The sequence below is a fragment of the Rhincodon typus genome, chromosome 13, assembly GCF_021869965.1.
Source record: "Rhincodon typus isolate 14 chromosome 13, sRhiTyp1.1, whole genome shotgun sequence".
NCBI lineage: Eukaryota > Metazoa > Chordata > Chondrichthyes > Orectolobiformes > Rhincodontidae > Rhincodon > Rhincodon typus.
Genome location: NC_063344.1, coordinates 55887134 through 55906674, shown reverse-complemented (window position 1 = coordinate 55906674; position 19541 = coordinate 55887134). Strand labels below are relative to the sequence as shown.

The following is a 19541-nucleotide window of genomic DNA, read 5'->3' as shown; positions in this document are numbered from 1 at the left end:
CTTGAAAAATCTGGAAGATATACAGGAATTATACAGCTGAAAAACTCAGTTTCATGTTGGCAGTTTTCAAACTAATTCTGGTACGGCCTGCACTAATCGCCATGTTCACAAGGTCAGTTGTGTGGGTGTGTTCCCCATGGGCACAGCAAGTGATTCTCCACTTTCTATTTTGGTGCTCATTGTTTCAGTTAATATCCTTTCTTAAACAGGTACAGCTCAGTGCATGAAGGACCCCAATGGAAAGGATTACCCAATGTACTGGAATAGTGCTTTTAACTGTCTGTTTATGATTGCAAAGTTATTAGAAGTACTTGTTTGTGGAGCAATTGTGAAAAGTTATTCAATCAGCAGGGAAGGAGCTGCTGGACATTTTGAAAATGTTGTGTGGTGTTGAAAGTTCTATGGGTGACACCACTTTCTCGCAGTCCTGGGGACTCCAGTTGCAGTTCATCTTGGGCTGCAGCATCAAAGGGAGATGGAGCAGAGACAGCAGGGAAGGTAAGCTACCACAGAGGACGAAGGAGAACAGTTTAATGAAAACTTTAGTCTGATCTTCAGAGAACACTTCTCCTACTTGTGTCTCTTACTTCTGCCTCAGCGGTGTGTGAGGTTAGCAGTACAATTGTTTTGATTTGGCATGTAAAGATTCATACACTGACCTTGACCACTCATCTGAGGCCATTACATTTCATGTGGCCTTACATTTATATTCTTGGCAGTAGATTCTTGGCATTGTTCCCTGCAACAGTGCAAGTATGTCAGGCAATACAACATTAATGAGATCACGTGTGATCTGTAACATAGCTCCACTTGCCTTTGGGGTGGCACAGTGGCTCAGTGGCTCAGTGGTTAGCACTGCTGCCTCACAGCTCCAGAGACCTGGGTTCAATTAAACCCTCAGGCAACTGTCTGCGTAGAGTTTGCACATTCTCCCTGTGTCTGCGTGGGTTTCCTTCGGTTTCCTCCCACAGTACAAAGATATGCAGCTTGGGTGGATTGGCCATGCTAAATTGCTCAGTGTTCAGGGATGTGTAGATTAGGTGGATTATAGGGGGATGGGTCTGGTGGGATGCTCTGAGGGTCGGTGTGGACTTGTTGGGCCAAAGGGCCTGTTTCCACAATATAGTGATTCTATGATCTATGAACATTCTTTACACCTTTCAATAGCAAAGCTCCAGCAATCTCAGATTGCCACTCATATGGAGTTCCAAATTTCTCCTGATTTTTGTGTGAAGAAATAATTTCTAATTTACTGTCTAAATGATCAGTTTCTGACTTTTTTTTGACAATGCCTCCTTGTCCTAAGGTCCCCAGTGAGCAGAAATCTTTGCTCTCTATTTACTGTACTACCCTATCTATTCCCATTAATATTTTGAAAGTTTGGATTTACAATGACCACTGGATCCCCCTGTCTTCTGAGTTGTTCTCTGGAAAGGTCCCTGCTCCTCCTGCCTGGCCGCCCACCCTGAAGGCAAGAGTTCCCCTCCTTTCTGTTATAGCGCCTGTACCAATGCCGCCAACACAATATCTAAAATACTAGGGGTGGGGACAATCTCACGACTGTTGCATTATTTCATATCCAGCCAGCTCACCTTTGAAAGGTGGCATAAACTAATGCACATTAAGTGGTGCAAGTTATCGCTGCATTGGTTAATAATCTATATACTCTATTCTTCTTTTCTTCATATGCATAAGATTGTGAGATTTGGCTGTTACTTCCATCTTTGCTGTAAAACTTTCTCCAATTTTTTTTTCTTCCTTGCTGGATATAGTTGTGCAAACTGGTTACCCTGATACCTAAACTGAATATTCATTCAAACAGTGAAAATGATTAGGCTTTGAGTCACTAATTATAGCCAATTCGAGTCACAGAGGTCTACAGCACGGAAACAGGTCCTTTGCTCAACTTGCCCATGCACCCTGTTTTCACAATCAAACTACAGTGGTCCACTTGCCTGCATTTGGTCCATATCCCTCGACACCTGTCCTATCTGTGTATCCGTCTAAATGTTTCTTAAATGACAAAATTGTACTCGCGTCCACCGCTATCCCTGGCATCCCGTTCCAGACACTAGCTATCCTCTGTGTGAAAAAATTTACCCCTCTGGACCCTTTTGTATCTCTCCCTTCTCACCTTAAACTTATGCCCTCTAGTTTAGATTCCCCTACCATGGGGAAAAGCAGTTGGCTATCTACCATATCTATGCCTCTCATGATTTTATAGACATCTATTATCTCACACCTCAGTCTCCCAAGCTCCAGGGAAAAAAGTCAAATGTTATCCCTCATAAAACATCAGATAGGCACACCCTCCTACTGGAACTAATGAACAAAGGAGTTGAGCAATAGCCAGCAGTTGTTCCTGGCTGATCACACTGACAAACTAAGGAATAACTCGTTTTATTACTAAATGGCATTACATACATGTTGTAAATCTACATACATCATTGTTCCTGTTTTCAACAGTCAGTATCATCTCACAGATTTACAATTTATCATCCAGTGACATTGCGAATCAGGTAATCACAGATGTTATCACTGATACAAAGCTAGTTTATTTTAAATTTACCACAAAACAAGATTCACAATCTGTATGTATGTCTCTGAAAAGTTAAGTATCTCAACAGAGCTGAAAGGATTTCCATGTAGCAAAGCTAAACAAAGGTTTCATCTTACAAATGCAGCATTAATCATCAGAATGAATGAGCTGGTCATTGCTGGAGATACAATGTGTCGCAGTTTGCATCAGCATTCTCTACAGCACACAGTAGAATAAGTTGCCAGGGCCCAATGAGCAGCAGTATTTGATGCAGAAGTATAGATATTAGGTGAGGCTACTGCAGAACCTGCAATTATGTCAGTGTGTGTGTAAAAAAAAATAATTTTATTACATTCTCTGACATAATAAAAAAAACTCCACAAAAATAACCTTTATTTGGCAGCTCAGTTAAATTCAATTTCTTCCTCTTAAATGTTATATTCAGTAGCACTGAGCAGATGATGGACAGTGTTCAGCTGAGTCAATTCTCGTAATATATGTGGCTTTAATTTCTCTATGATTTAGGTAACATGTTTCTTCATTCCATTTTCCTATTGCTATATCTGAGAAAGTACATAAGATTCACATCAGCTTATTAGTTTTTGAAAACTGGTCAGAAATACATAATTATACAAGCTGATAAAACACAGGTTTACAGCTCTGGCCATTCAATGTACAACAGATCAGGCATTACATTTCTCTACTATATTCCTCTCTATATAGTTAGTGGGAGAGAAGAATTACATAAAATTTTTAACAATAACATGGTTAGAGTGTGAAACCTGATCCCACAAATAGTATTTGAAGAGAATAGCACAGATGTATTTAAACTAAACTTTACCTAAGCTAGATAAAGAAATGAGGGGACAAGGACTGTAAAGTTATGAGAACAGGTTCAGATGGGGAGGGGCGTCATATGGAGCATTAACACTGGTATGAGATGGGTGGATTAGCCTGATCATGTGTTTCCAAGCTATACACTTAATTCAATCATGTAGTTCTTTGGAAATTTATTTTCCATACTCAAAGAATTACAAGTCGAGGTGCTGAAAAGAATTAACTATTTTCCCTTGAGGAGTTATCAAAAATGAGAGAATGTAATATTAAAATTGCAGCTGGATCACTTAGCAGAGAAACCAAGAAACATTTAATCAAACAAATACTGGAAAAAATCTCAAATTGACAGTTGAATTGTGTAGTTACTGGAATAATTAAAGCTATCAAGACTGATTGTATTTTTTATTACGTAACAGTATCAAAGGATTTTTAAGTTATTTGTTCACAGGATGTGAAATTCACAAGCAAGGCTAGCGTTTCTTGCCCATCCCTAATTGCACTGGAGAAGGTGGTGATGAGCTACCTTACTGAACTGCTGCAGTCTTTGCCATGTAGGGACACCCACAGTGCCATTAAGAAGGGTGTTTTGACCCAGTGATAGTGAAAGATCAATGATATAGTTTCAACACAGCATGTGTATGGCTTGGAGGAGAACTTCCAGTTTCAAAACCTGCCCCATGTAACATGTTGATAATGCCATACAACATGAAGGAAGGTATCCTCAGTGTGAAATAAGGGACTTCGTTTTCACAAGAATTGTGTGGTGGTTTTACTGCTAATACTGTCACAGCAGATGCATTTATGACAGGTAGATTGGTGATGATGAGGTCAAGTAAGTTTCTCCCTCTTGTTGGTTCCTTCAGCGCTTGCTATAGACTTAGTGTAGCTCTTATGTCCTTTAGGATTCAACCAGCTTTGTCAGTAATGCTTCTGATGAGCCACATTGGGTGATGGAAATTGAAGTCTGCCAACTGGAGTACATTCATTGCCTTTGCCACCTTCTCTGCTTCTGAAATTGGTGTTCAACACTGAGGTGTACTGAGGGGGTAGGGGAGTGGGGGGGGGGGGGGGCGGGGCGGTGGGTTGCAAGATAGGTGGTAATCAGCACGATGTCTTCCTTGCCCATTTTTAACTTGAAGCCATGAGAGTTCATGAGGTCTGGAGTCAATGTGAGTGCTCCTTGGGCAACTCTCTCCCAACTGTATACCAATGTGCTGCCATCTCTGCTGGGTTTGTCCTGCTGGTAGAATAGGATATATCTAGGAATGGTTTGGTGGTGACTGGAACATTGCTTGTAATTTTGCATGGTTCTTTGAATATGAATAGTTCAGGCTGTTGTTTGATCATTCTGTGGGATAGTTCTCTCAATTTTGATCCCCCAAATCTTACAAAGAAGTACTTTGCAGAGTCAACAGGGCTCATTTTCCTGTTGTATTTTTTTCTAGTCAATGACCAGTGGTCCATTCAGTTTCATTGGTTTTCTTGGATTTTGTAGCAGTTTGAGTTAACTGAGCAGCTTAGCAGCTCAGAGTCATCATATTTCTGTGGGTCTCAAGTCACATTTGGCTAGGCCAGGTAAGGATAGCGGGTTTCCTTCCTATAGAAATTCTCAGGGAATAACGTGAACTGAGGTACAGATCACCCTTGATCTAACTGAATGGTATGGCAAGCCTGAAGGACTGAATCATCCTACAGGCTGAATTTTAATGGGAGCTATGTTCTCCACCTCCTTCAAAAGCTCTGCTATCTCCCAGCCATGTTACGCTGGGTCATGACATTAATTGGCTAAGGGCAAACACACCAGCAGAGGACCATAAAATCCACCTCTACATTCTTGGATCAAAATGGCAAGAAGCTGTTTAATGTGAGGATTGGATGGTTCAGGGACACAGTTTGGGAAATTTTACAGACAGCATTTCATAAATATTTGAATGCACGGACATGTGAAAGATATTACTTTTGATACCACTGGTTGTGCACTTTTAATCAGCAAGAAAACAAAGTTTAGGTTATCTTGACTTAGTAAGTATCATTAAAAATAGAAATAAGTGATTTGATTTCTGAGTTTTTAAAATGCATTATTTGTATGATTTAGACTGTAATTCAACACCAATATCTAATCTTGAAATAACTAATTTGACTAACTGTATATTTCTGAAACTTTTCTCGCTTAATTTTTTCTGTCCATAAATATTTTAATGCATGGAATGAGTAATAAATATCCTTGAACTTCTGCTGAATCCTTATACTTTTGTCAAATAATAATTTGTACTTACTGTTTCCTTTATTGCAGGCAGCTGGTTTTGTTTTGAAACCGATTATAATAATTATAACCAAACCAAAAAACAACACAGTTGCAGTACTTATAAAGACTGGTGCCCGCCAACCTGAAATAAATCAGAAATGCATTAAAATTTATCTTGCATGAAATGACTGAAATTGGCAGTTTAAATAACCTAAGATGTGACAGAATTAGTGTAAATTAAATAAACGTTGTTCCTACATCAAAGTGTGCGTGTTCAATAGATAGAAGCCAAATAAAGTGAAAATGCACACTTGTTACATAGGTAATTTACTTCTTTTGTTTGCATACATGGACAGACACTCCAAGTCCAGATAAAAAGAGCAAGAGATTAACTCTACACTGCATGTTATTGGTTTTCTTCTAAAAAAAAGCTAATATCCATTTCATTTGAAGCATGATGATGTTGATTGCATTTTACAGTGGCATTGCTTGTATTAACTTTATCTTTTCATAAGGCCACTGATCAGGTTCTTGGTGCTGAACAGATCCAAATATAAACCCATCTGGCTCAATCAGAGGCTAATTGCTGAGGGATGCTCTGTGATTCATTGTTATCAATAAACTTTCATGGATGAGGCAATAACATTGAACTCATTGAAAAAACCCACACAATGTTGCTACATTTCTTCCTTTCTCATTTATACTTTCAAACCATTGAAATGTCACTGCACATCCTTGATTCAATACTTTATTTCCAGTAGAATGCCTCTATAGTGTTTGCACTTGGTCATATTGGTACCTTTACAGCTGCTTATGATGCTTGCTGCAGAACAATGGCGCAGTTCTATTTGGTTTACTTTGTAATTTTTCATTCACATTTTTTCTGAGCAGACTAGAAGAGATGTTTGTCTTTATAAAAAGTTTCTGTGGATACTTTCACAAACAGAGAATTGCAGAACATTTTTGAAAACACTTTAATAATAAATAATAAACATTTAAAGGTTTATCACCAAACGTTTTAGATCTTGATGTCGTTTTTTTTGTAAGTAAGCATTGAAGAGCTGACTTCAACTATATTGTTAAGGAGGAGTAGGTGCCTATAGGTTCTTGTAAATCAATAACTTCATCCTTTTTGGAATGGACAAATAATTTGTACTAATGTTGTCTTGAAAATATCTAAGATATAATGGGTGAACAACCAATGTCAAGGAAGTCAGTGTAAGGAAAGAGAAAATAACTTGCATTAATTCATCACATAGCACAATTTCATGTTTTTTTTATTTAACCAATGTCTCCCAGTACGGGGTCACCTCCACTGCACCACAAGAAAGCCCAAGTTTGTGAGTCCCCAGCATGACTCACAATGAATTAATTGATTCTGAAGGATTGCCACAGTTGCATTGTTGGAAAACAATCAATTTGCATTGAGTAAGAGCTACACACAGAAATAAGTGAGGCAACCCACTCATCTGTTTTTGCAACATTGGATAATGCTCATGGAACACTGGGAGAACTCAACTCCTGACTCTTCATCAAGTCATGCCATGGGATCTTTCATATCAACTGAGCAAGTTCACCATCTTATTGAAGTGCTGAAGGAAGTTTGAAAGTACAATGATTTAATTCAGAGGTAGCAAGGGTATAACCGAGCTAACAATGACATGTGAATTTCCTTAACTAACATAATGTTTTCTAGATTTCACTTTTAAAAAATCTGAGTTGAATGTTGTTAGAGTCCAGTAACTGCATAACTGAACTGTTAGTTACACAGTGTCAGGTACTCTGTAAAGATACTCTTCAAAACACTGAAGTTACAATGATCAGGGGATGCATGATGGAAATTAATTTGACATGCATTAAAATTCGTTGCAACTGTGTCATAAATTTACGATAATTTGCATTCAGAGCATCCTTGTTTTCAGCAAGCCATGCCTAATTACAATCAAACTGCCAGAACGATGGACGCCATCTCTACCCCATCTAATAATATCTTGACCAAACTTGACTGTACCTTCACACAATAGGTGCATTTTATTTATTCAGGATATGTGTGAAAAATGTACTTCTGTAAGAGTGTCATGTCTCTCTTCACTATAGCAGTGAGAACTTGCATATTTAACATAGAATTTAACATAGTAAAACAGGGCACTTCAGAGTAGCATTATTAGACAAATCTGAAGATAAGTCACAAAGCAAACGTGAGAATATATGAGCAAACGTTTGATCAAAAGAGAAGTTTTCTGGAACATGTTAAACGGGGAAGAGAAAGTTTGAGACTCAGACACATTTACAAAGTACATTCCAGACATATAGCCCAGACAGCTGAATGAATAGATACCAATTGAGGAGCAATTAAAACAGGAATTGTACAAAATTGGAATAATGCAGAGGATGGAAAGGGCTAAGATTTCATAAATAGGTGAGACCTTGGGGCATCTTGGAAGCAAGGAAGAAAATTTAAATTTGATATGATGCTGGAAAATGTGCCCACTTAGTTCAAAGAGCACGGGGATGGTGGATGAATGGAACATGCTGAAAATATAATGCTGGTAGCAGAGTTTGAATGGGCTTACATTTGTCAGAGGGTGGAAGGGGAGAGGCTGGACTGGAGAATAGTCAAGTACTGTGTTAAGAGTAGATTTTACAGTCTCTCACCTTTAGAATTATGGCCATTACACTTCTCTAGTTTCGGTGGATCACTGGTTTCACTGCTGACTGGATTCTCTGCTACACACATGTACTCGTATTGGTTCTGTTCATGATCGTGGCTTAGCACCAGTTCAGCTCCGTCATTGATTCTACTTATGGCTCCAGATGAGGATTTTTTTTCCCAGTGTAACGTGACATTTGTACCATTGGAAACAGAGCAACTTAGGCTGACATTTGTAGTTGAACAATTTATTGTTATCGAAGGCTTGGAAACTGGCTCTAAAATAGAGACAACAATTAGGAGGTGAATGGCAAGATGATGGCATTAGATGAATTTTGACATTTACATTTTGTGGAAAAATAAATGATTGGTTATATTTGAACAAAGTATGTAAATTGGAAATGTGTACAACTGGATTACTGGAAATTTTTGGTCAATCACCCACACAAACACTAGCCAATGTCAATGTACTGTGGTCAGTACAATCTCTGTCTGTACTACAACTCTAATTAATTCTATAAATCTCACAAATTTAATGGGTTAATACGGATGCTTGAAATTTACTACAGGCCCTGACTTTGAAAATGATAACTCAAATAATCTATTTACAGATGCTGGTGAACTTACTGTAAAAATAAAAGACCTGGGATGGTGAGGCAAGGGCCCACAGAGTGAACATACTGCCTTTCTCTGTCTACAGTATTCCTGATCTCAGCTGTGGTCCTGAGTCAAAGCTGAGAACCTTCTCACTAAGTAACCATGCTATTATGCTTTCCAGTAATTGTCATAGATACAAGCTGAGTTTAAAAACATTTATTTTAAAGTTATATAATCAAGCAGCTTACCAAACACTTGCAGTTGAAATATTGTTTCTTCTGTCACTGTTGATGGTTTACAGCAATCGATTTGTATTGCATACGGTTTTGTGTCATTAATCTGTACATTCTGCAGCACCAGAGAGCAATTTGTGGCAATTTGCAGTCTGTTTTTATACAAAATATGTGTGGAAAGTGGCGTTATTCCCCAGGAAGCCAATTTAGCATGAATTGGTGATTTTGACAGAAATGCTACTTCACACTGATTTCCGCATGGGATGGCCACGGGAAACAGAACCTGTTTACCCACAATTGCATTTATGATGGATATAGCTGAGATCTCTGTTCCAAACACTGTAAGCAAACTAAACACTGAAATTGAAAAAAAAATCTACATTAAATTGATGAATACGTATCTTCCTGAACAACCATCAATTTAATAATCATATAAGTCTTTTACCTGAAAGCAGTGTGAGCATTTTCATATTGAGGATTTCTTGACTGTGCTGTATTCTGTATATTTATTTCTTGTTTTCCATGGTCTAGCATAAAAGAATTTCATCTGTAGGCATTTAAAATTAATTTATTGAATAATTGCACAGCATTTGCATGTGAATCTAGCTTTCGCTCAATTGTAGTCTGTTAAGATATTTTGTTTTTAAATTGAAACCATCAATGATGGGCACAGTTCATTGTATGAGACCACTAAGATTAAGAGAAGTATGAGTCTGAGAATTAGAGAAGCAGTAATCAATTCTTACCAAGCTCAGATTTGAAAACTAATAGTTCAAGGAGGATAAGACAATTGGAAAGAAACATGCAGAGATGTACAGATTTGAGAACCTGGGGAAGAATGAGCCAGAACACAATGCAGTTAAATAGGATGGAAAATGAAGCAGTTGGGTCTTCCAAGGAGCAGGAACAGATAGCTTAGAGAACCAATCATCAGTATATTATTTGCAAAATAAAGACAGACAAGAAAAAGTGTGAGAGAGGAGGCTTGATGTGGGAAATATTTATCATATCACAAGCATTACCTTATATCTTATTTCTCCTCTTGCAAACATCTGCCAAATGGAGATGTGGCTGTAGGAGTAGACTCATCAGCCACACAAGGACCTACGGAACCCATGACCATTGACATGGTATTTCCTAGGTCGACAATCATACTCATTAGCGAGTGATTGATGACGACGACAGATCCAGGAGTGTGTGAAAATTTTACAAGGTTCTTCATGTATGATGATTAACACCACGAAGAAACACAATGGGATGATTCAGGAATCATATGACATTTTTTTTAAAAACGAGAATACAAGTTATCATTGCAATTTCTCTGCCTTGCCTCTGTCGATTCTCACCATCTCCGGGCTTGGGAAATGAATTTGCAACAGCAAAGCATTAAACCACAGGAGAGGATGAATTCAGTTCATCTGTTTCATGCTGTCAACATCACACCTCCTTACTGACCCATCAAGAGAGATAATGGCTGTAGTAAGTAGACTGTGGCTGAGACCACAGAGAACTTGCAGATGAAGTGGGCCCTGTGAAGGCAAGTGGCTTTACGCAGCAGCAACAAATGAAACAGGTTCCAATATTTACACTCATAAAATGATCATTTCAAATGTTCAAGGAAATTCAACGTCATAACCTTTTACAGTTTAACTCTGGAAAATGCAGGTGCTTTTAAATATGTATAAGTCAAGCACATAATTAGAATATTAAACTTCTCTGATTCAGTCTTCATGTTTGTGCGTGCAGTAGTAAATGTCAGACAAGTTGTGGCTTAATTTGACCTTGACACGCACAAAATGAATGAGGGAATGCGAAAAAAAACATGGAAAACGAGCTAGCCTATATTATCCGATGATAAATTGGCAAAAGGATGTCAAAATAATGTGTTTCACTTGAAGGGAAAAAAAAACACGCAACCAGAATAAATTCAATCATCAATCACGGGAATCCAGGGGGTCAATACAACAAATTCTACCATCTAACCCAACCAGTTACACTTCATAGTGTGGAGCTGGAGGAAAACACGGCAGGGCAGGCAGCATTAGAGGAGCAGGAAAGCTGACGTTTCGGGTCGGGACCCTTCTTCAGAAGTCGGCATCGGCAGTTCTTACTATCTCAGTTACACTTCATTCTCTTTGCCCTAGAAAAGTACGGGCGTACAATGATTTTTTCTGTGCCCTCACATTCAATAGTAGGAACTCCTAATGATCTAGCTCTTTAGTAAAGGCGTTAATAGCATTAATTTATTAGTAATGAAAATGTATTCCAAGTATCTTCCATGATGAGTACGAGATTGAGAAGGACACGGAGGTTGAACTGATTTTGATTGCGTTGATTTTCAATTTGTTTTACTCCTTTGTTCTTCGACGTTATGTTTACGTGAAATGAGCGCCTTTGACAAACACAAGCACACCAATATTTTTGGCTTTGAATGAAACCGAAGTTTATGAGCACCATGCCGAAACGAAGGATTTATCGTATAAGGATATGCAACATTGTGAAATATCTCAGGCAAAGACTGTATCCGTAGGTGAGATGGTTTAAAATTAGAAAGGTATTTGTACGGATTTTACTGCGACCAATCTTCACCCGTTGAAGTAATCTCAACAGAAGAGTAAAAGATGTAATTGAGCAAAGGATTCACTTTAAAAAAAAGACGTAAGGGCGAATCGAACAAACATTACATTGAATATTGAATTAATTTCTTGTAAAAATACTTCGATTTAATGATGTGATAATATTGTCAGTTCTGAGGAAGGGTCGCTCGATGTGAAACATTAACTCCGATTTGTCCATAGATGCTTCCAGACCTGCTGAGCTTTTCCAGCAATTTCTGTTTTTGTTTCTGTTATTATTGCCTATAGATTTTTGATTTATTTGCAAAACTATAATTTCAGCTACAAAGAGAATCTGTTGGAGTTAAAATTTATGCAAACATTAAATAAAAAGACTCCTCATGTGGTCTATTCCCTTTTCGGAATAAACGTATTAAATTATTTCCAGAAGTAACCCTCAAGTTTAAGGGGACTCACATGTTTGCAACCAAATTTGTCTCATATTGAACGTTCTGCTTTAAATTTTTAACTCGCACGACACAGCATTCCAAGTTCCAATATGTAATATCAACTTGCATTTATGTAGCGCTTTTAATGCAGGGAAAGGTCCCCGCGTCGTTTCACAGAGTCTTGCGGGTAATGCACAGTCCCAATAATAACCGCCGCTCCCCGTTTTAAACACCGCTTTGCAAAACTGCAGCTTTCCCGCGGACAGGGTTCTGCGCGTCGCCTCCAGTGGCCACTTACCTCCAGACAGACTTTATAACATTCCCTTATCAAAATGCAAAGAAAGGCTGCGCCTGAGAAACAGCGTCTGAGATCACGGTGCAAATCCAGGCATTGTGTTGCGCTCCAACGATCTGGTGCCGACACGTAACAGAACAAATCGATTCCTCAGACACGGACAGAAAACGCTGGCAAGACTCCGCAAACTCAGGCAGCCTGTGTGGAGGGAGAGGGACAGACAAGGTTAAAGTTTCACATCAACGTTCGGTTTCTGCTTCTGTTCAATTCGTTAACATTTCATCTAGGTTTGAGAATAGTCCCAGTTCGTTTCACACGCAGTTGCTGGTTTAATAAACCCGTTAGTCTGACAGTGCGCTAGTAGATCAGTCTGTAACCCACCTCCGCGAAGTGCAATGGAGAGAGAAAAATATCTCACAAAACATTGAAATGACAAACTAGATAGACTTGGTTACAAGAATCCTGTAAAACATTGTTATTCCAGGACAAAATCTTGTTGGTAAACATTTTTGTTCCAAACAGAAGAAAGAGCTTTTTAAAAAAATCCGTGAATGTGTTTTACATTGATTCGAACGAAAACTGAACGGTACCTTTTTGTTTTAGTTATGCCCCCACTGCTAATTAACTTCAGAATCACAATTAAATTGGATCCAGGTCATTTTCACCAGCTTTTGTTTTTAAAATGCACTTTCTATTGAATTTTATTAACTTTGCAGTGAAACCACTCTGCTCTCTCTGTCACCTTTGATTATTTACCCAGTCGCCGAGTCTCCCTAAGACTCCCTCACTTACACGACTGCTGCTTCTCTCTTCAAGCGCCTCCTCTCCATCTGTTCGCACTGCCCTGAACACGGGGCATAAACTGGAACCAGAGCTCACAGGAAGGGCCGGCTGATTGATGTGCGCTGGACACTGTTGGCTCTGAAAGTGATTTCTAACTATCAGTATTAGGCTAGTAGTAAAGGGGCACCTTGTAAATCTGTATAGGTATGTATACCTCTGTGCGGAACTACGTTTAATGTTTATTATGGTACAGCTGGATGTCCTTCACCTTAAACGGAATGAATGACGCTGTGTAGAAATGAGCTAACTTTTCGTTGTCATCTTGTATGGTCTTTGTTCATCTCTTACTGACTGGCAGTTAGATTTGACACTTAATTTATTCATTTTATATTGAAATCTTTAAATTCATTGGTGAAAACAGCCACAAATATAGGAGCAAAGAAGGCCATTCAGCCCATTGAGTCTGAACACCATTTAATGAGATCATGGCTGAATTGATAATCCTCAATTCCACTTTCTAGAATCTTGAAAGATTTCTAGCACAGAAAGAAACCAATCAGCCCTGTAAGATACACCCTCTGCCGTCACCATCACCATCTTTTTTCTAGAAACCTGCGAATTATTTCTGTTTGGTGTTTACTCAGTTCTCTTTTGAAAGATACCATTGAATCCATCACACTCTCACGCAGTGCAATCCAGACACACATTAAAAAAATAGTGTTCCTATGCCTTCTATTCTTTTGCTAATCACTTTCCTAGGTGTCCTCTCATTTTGACTCTTTTGTGAATGGGTTTCCATCTACTTGTTTTGATGTCTCATAATTTTGAACATTTATAGCAATCTTCTCAACATTCCCTTCTTTAAACAGAGCCATCCCATTGCCTCCAATCAAACCACTTAACCAAAGTGCCTCTTTCCTGTGCCATTCACAGAAATCTTTTCTGTACCCTCTCTAAAACCTTCACATCTTTCTTAGCATGTAATGTCAGAATTGGGCATAATATTCAAGTTGAGGCTAAACTAGTGCATTATAAAGATTCATCAGAACTTCTTCACTTCTGTCCTTTATGCCCTATAATATGAAGCCTAGAAACCCTTGTGCCCTTTTATAGTTTTCTCAACCTGCTCAGTCACCTTCAAACAATTGCGCACATATACCTCCAGGTCTTGCTTCTGAGCCCACTTTAGAATTGTGCTATTTTGTCTGTATTGTCTCCCTTTGCTTTTCCTACCAAAATGTATCCCTTTCCATTTCTCTGCATTAAATTTAATCTGCCACATGTTCACCTATCCCACTAGTCTGTAGATGTCCTCCATCTCAGTTCTCCTCACTGTTAACTATATTTCCAAGTTTTGGTTATTTTGCAAATTTTGTTCTGCATGTTCAACTATGGATCATTGATACATATCAAGAAAAGCAGCTATCCTAGTACTGACCCCTGGGAAATCCAATTGTATGCCTTCCACAAAACCAGTGAAAAAGCTCACCACTGCTTTCTGCTTCCTGACAACTAACTTTTTATTCATTGCTATCACTATCCTTTTTATTCAATGGGCTTCAGCTTTGCTGTGAAAACTACTATGTGGCATTTTATTATTTTTTTCAAAGTCCTTATACACCACAGTAATCACATTACCCTCATCAATGCTTACTTCATCAAAAAGTTCAATCAGGTTCGTTACATATGTTTGCATTTCATAAATCTGAGCTGGATTTTTAATTAGTCCACACTTGTCCCACTGTTAATTTTGATACAAACTATTGTTTCTTAAAACTTTCCTGGCTCTTAGGTCAAATTGATTGGCCTGTAGTTACTAGGTTTATTCTTACACTCTTTATAAACAAAATGTTGTATTGTAGCAACCAATTGATTTGAAGCCTTCTTTTGAAAATTGCATCAATGTCTTAAAACTGTTAACTGATTTGAAACACTTAAATTTTAAAATGAAATTATTTTGATTGCCTGGTCGTTGAAATGCACCACAAAACACTCATAGTTAAAAAATTGCCATCTCACCCACAAAGGTGTTGTTTTGTAGCTTACTTTCTTCACTTGCATGAGTGAATTCTTACTTCTCTTTCATCTAGTTGCATTCTTATTCATATGTGGGCTGATTTGAGATTCATAGAATGCTAGCACTAATTCTACTTGCAGGGGCATTACAAAATATAAGCACCAACACTCTTGTTTAAACCAAAAGCCATGTCTATATAAATAATATGTATTTCTTTCCCACCACTTCGGTTAGAACAACCCTACAATATGATTATATAAAGTACCTTTACTGACCTACACATTTTCCATTCAGCACTTGAAAACACCTTAAACAAATAGGCATCATTAATGCTGCCTGCGGTGAATGTGTGTGGGAGGACCTTGCGCTTTCCATCATATTAATAAAAGACCATCAAATGTGTTTGTTTATAGCTTTGTGTACATAATAATGTTTAGATTTAGGCTAGTTTCAGTAAGTTGCATTTGTTCTTTTTGTTTATAGCTTTATGTACATAATAATATTCAGATTTAGGCTAGTTTCAATAAGTTGCATTTGTTCTTTTTGTCAGAATACATACAAACCAGCTATGTTATTAATTAATGTAGTTTTTATATGAAATTCATACTTGCTTTGTAATTATTGGGCTTTTGCACCTAGAAACATAGGATTAGGAACAGGCCAATTAACCCCTTACAGCTTGTTGTTCAAGATTATGGCTGATTTGTTAAGTAACTCTGTTTATTTAATTTATCAATGCTACTTGGTAATTTTGCATTCCTATCTACATTACTTAAAGAACAACTATCCTTGTGTCATTGAATATGTGATTATCTATTCCAACGGTTCTCAACCTTTTCAGTATCAAGCACATTTCAATGAGGAAAAACAATTCCACAGCGCACTCAATTTCTTCATACCATATGTGTTGTATCAGAAGTCTATACATGCATAGCTCTGGAGGCTTGTGTGTGGCAGTCAACAGGGGGTCCTGGTGTCTGCAGATACTGCCTTCAATTATAGACATTGAGGCTCTGCAGGAGCAGAAGAATGGATCTGGCCTCGTTACTAACATAAAGTGGCGCTGCTTCCTGAAAATTTCACCAGTGTGCCATAGTACTCTGGTTTATAACCACTGATCCATCCGACAGTCGAGGTTGTTGGTTAAGTGTGATGAGTAGTTGAGACTGCAACATGGATCTTTACAGCACCAATCACATCCTGCCAACTGGAGCCACTGTCCATTATCTCTTCTCTCTGTCTCCTTGTGCTTAACTAATTTAGGTCAGGTCAATCACGAGTCTTCAATTCCACTGGTTTCAAATTTAGTTAGTATTCTCTTTTGTGTTGCATTATGAAAGCCTTCTAGAAGTCTATGCAGATAATATTGAATGCAATCTCCTGTTCACTGCTTTTAAAAACATAAGCTAGAGTCATCGGCTGTGACCTACCCTTTTCAAATCCATGCTGGCTCTCTCTGATTAGCTGAAAATGTTCAACATGTTCAGCAACTCTGTCCTTAATTATACACTCCTGTAATTTTCTAAAAACACAAGAAGCTAACTGCTTTATAATTCTTTTACTTTTTTCTCGCACCTTTCTTACTTAGCAATGTGACACATGCAATCTGAAGGAATGGTACTTGAATCTAAGGAATTCTGGAAGATTATAATTGGGGTACATGCAATATCCTCATCTACTTTCTCAAAATTCTGGGATGGACATAATCTGGTTCAGGGAATTTGTCTGTTTATTGAAAGTTTATTTATGCTATTTTAGTTAAAATAACAAACAAAAATCACATAGAACTGTCAGCCAATGACTTACAGATCAAGGATGTTGGCGGTTTGCATCATAATTATTTGGAGGATGATAAACTCATGAACATCTCAAATCTCTTCAGCCAAATCCCCATTGATTGGATCTGACACTTCTATGTAAGTGGGAAAGAAGGTCAAAGAGCATTTCAGTGTAACCCATAACCTCATCTCCAAATACAAGGAGGTGTAGAAAAATACATGACATGTCACCTGGATTTTCAATTAGGAAATGGTCTGCAGCACAGTTAAAGTTAAATTAGGAGAATAAATGTATGCTAGAGTTAGTCAAATAATATAACAAGGCTGTTAGTAGTGTTATCTCAAAGACTGCTGCTTGTTCATCTTTTATATGATGTTTACGATCACCTTTTAAGTACAATGTATGAGATAGAATCAGAAAGTCTGACTAAACTATGAAAAAAATAATATCTACTAAATAATTATTATTTTATATATAAAAATAAGAAATTATTATTCACGTTCATGGAGTGTCAGTGACAACATGCAATGATTCAAAATATCAACATAAAACCATTTTTCTAAGATACCCATAGCACCATACGACATAAAATACCATATAATGCTATAAAAAAGTATGAGAACATTTAACGCATCATACCTGTGCCAGCTCTTTGAAAGAGCTGTCAAATTAGTTCCAGTGAACTCTGGTAGGTTATATTTAGGAAACTTCACTCTATCCCCAGTGTCCAGCAACATTTTATCACTTATCTATTTATTCAGTTCCAGTTTGAAAGTTACTATTGAATCTGCTGTCACCACCCTTTCAACAGTTAATTCCTGATCAAAACCTTGTGTACAAATATAAAAACCTCCTCATCTTGCTACGGGTTCTTTTGTCAATTATCTTAAAACTTTTCATGGTTTTAAACATTACCATTACATCTCATAAGTTATTTTGCTCTAGAGTGAGTTCCAACAGCTTCTGTGTTTTCTCTACATAATCAAAATCCATCATCTTTGATTCTTTGGTAGCTTCTGTCTCATAAGACAATGGTATACCATGTGGTGGCCAACTCTTTGTTAAACATTACCTGGTGTGGTTCAAAAGCTTTACTTTGGTATGGCAGCCACTCTGGTGCTTGCTGCAGAGGAAGACAGTGGGCTGATAAGTTATAGGATTAACTGGCCTCTATTCATCTCTCTTCTTGAACAGAGGAGTTTTTCATTAGCTCTTTAAATGTCTCTCCAAACAGCCAACCTCTACAAGTCACAGCCATTGGTGACTGTCTCCCATCTGTATGTATTGATGTCTGCCAAGTTATTATCTCATGTGCATCTGTCGTTATAGTGGAGTTACAGGCATTGAGTAGCTCATTGAAAGTTCACTATACAGAAGGTCCCTGGGTACATGTCTGATATCCATGTGATGGACGTGGCTGAGTTGGTACATTGTCATTGGTTTAGCATTGGGAGTATAACAATGGAATTAAAGGGCTAATTGTGGCGCAATGGTAAGGCCCCTACCTCTGAGCCAGGAGGTCCAGATTCAAGTCCCACCTACTCCAGACATAAGTTAATAATATTGCTGACAGGCTGATTAGAAAATATTTATGAAAATGGAATTTGCACAGGTCTTCCGTTTTACTGAGTTTATCTTACAAGGAGATACAAAACATACATCTGTAATACAAATATAGAAACTGTCTATTCTTTTCTCATAAATTATACAATTCTAGTCTGCCTCTGCATGTCCTATAAGTCTTTGACCTCCCATTCTATTCTCTACTGCATTTCCGATTTTTTTGCCATTTGCAAACTTTGAAATTGTGCAATATACCACCACATCCATGCCATTAATATATCCAAAAGGTGAAATTCAAAATTACTCTCTGCTTCTATCTCTTAGTCAATCTTGCATCTAGGCTAGGACTGCTTCTTTAATCCCATTGGCTTTAGTTCCACTAGTAATTATGTAATGCCTATTGAAATGCCTATTGTATACACACTATCAACTGCATTATATTACACAACAACATCATTTCATTATAACTCAATCTATGTAATTGAACACAATTTTCTTTAATAAATCCTTCCTGACCACATGTTAGGAAATGACAATTGATGTGTTTCTAATTGTGTCTTTAAATGGCTCCTCACATTGATTTTAGGCTGAATGACCTATAGTTGCTAGGATATCATTCTCCTGATGTTATAAATGGAGCCCATCAGTACACTGACACCTCACCCATATCTGAGGAATATCACTGTTGTATCTATCTGATTTACATGTGACTCCAGACCCACAATGACATGGTTGACTCTCAAGTACCCTCCAAAATGGCTTAGAAGGCACCTAGAATAATGAACCCACTACATTTAAGAAAGGGAGCCATAGCAGATAGGCCATCTGGCATCAACCTATGCAGCAGAAATGACAACGACTAACCCAATCTGTCAAAACCGAAAGGCCTCTTTATTGACATCTAAGGGTTTGTTCAAAAACTAGCCTATGTTTAGTGGCTTATCCTTTTTTTTTTGAACAATAGCATAATGTTTGCAATTCTCCAGTCCTCTGGCCCTA

At 37.9% G+C, this 19541-nt stretch overlaps 1 protein-coding gene across 4 annotated transcripts; it reads right to left on the bottom strand.

The window, feature by feature from the left end:
• Positions 1-2400: 2400 nt before the first annotated feature.
• Positions 2401-17103, bottom strand: LOC109923584 (SLAM family member 5-like). 4 transcript variants are annotated; one of them, XM_048604670.1, is made up of 7 exons: positions 17007-17103; positions 12404-12598; positions 9547-9648; positions 9117-9458; positions 8277-8549; positions 5653-5763; positions 2401-3102 (listed from the first exon to the last, which is right to left on the bottom strand). In XM_048604670.1, the coding sequence occupies exons 3-7, from the start codon at positions 9569-9571 to the stop codon at positions 2981-2983; spliced, it is 873 nt and encodes a 290-aa protein (XP_048460627.1). In that variant the 5' UTR covers positions 9572-9648; positions 12404-12598; positions 17007-17103; the 3' UTR covers positions 2401-2980. The 4 variants fall into 4 exon arrangements, with proteins under 4 accessions (XP_048460627.1, XP_048460625.1, XP_048460624.1 ...); XM_048604668.1 differs by lacking the exon at positions 17007-17103 and adding an exon at positions 13193-13227; XM_048604667.1 differs by lacking the exon at positions 17007-17103 and adding an exon at positions 12991-13169.
• Between the last annotated feature and the right edge of the window lie 2438 nt (positions 17104-19541).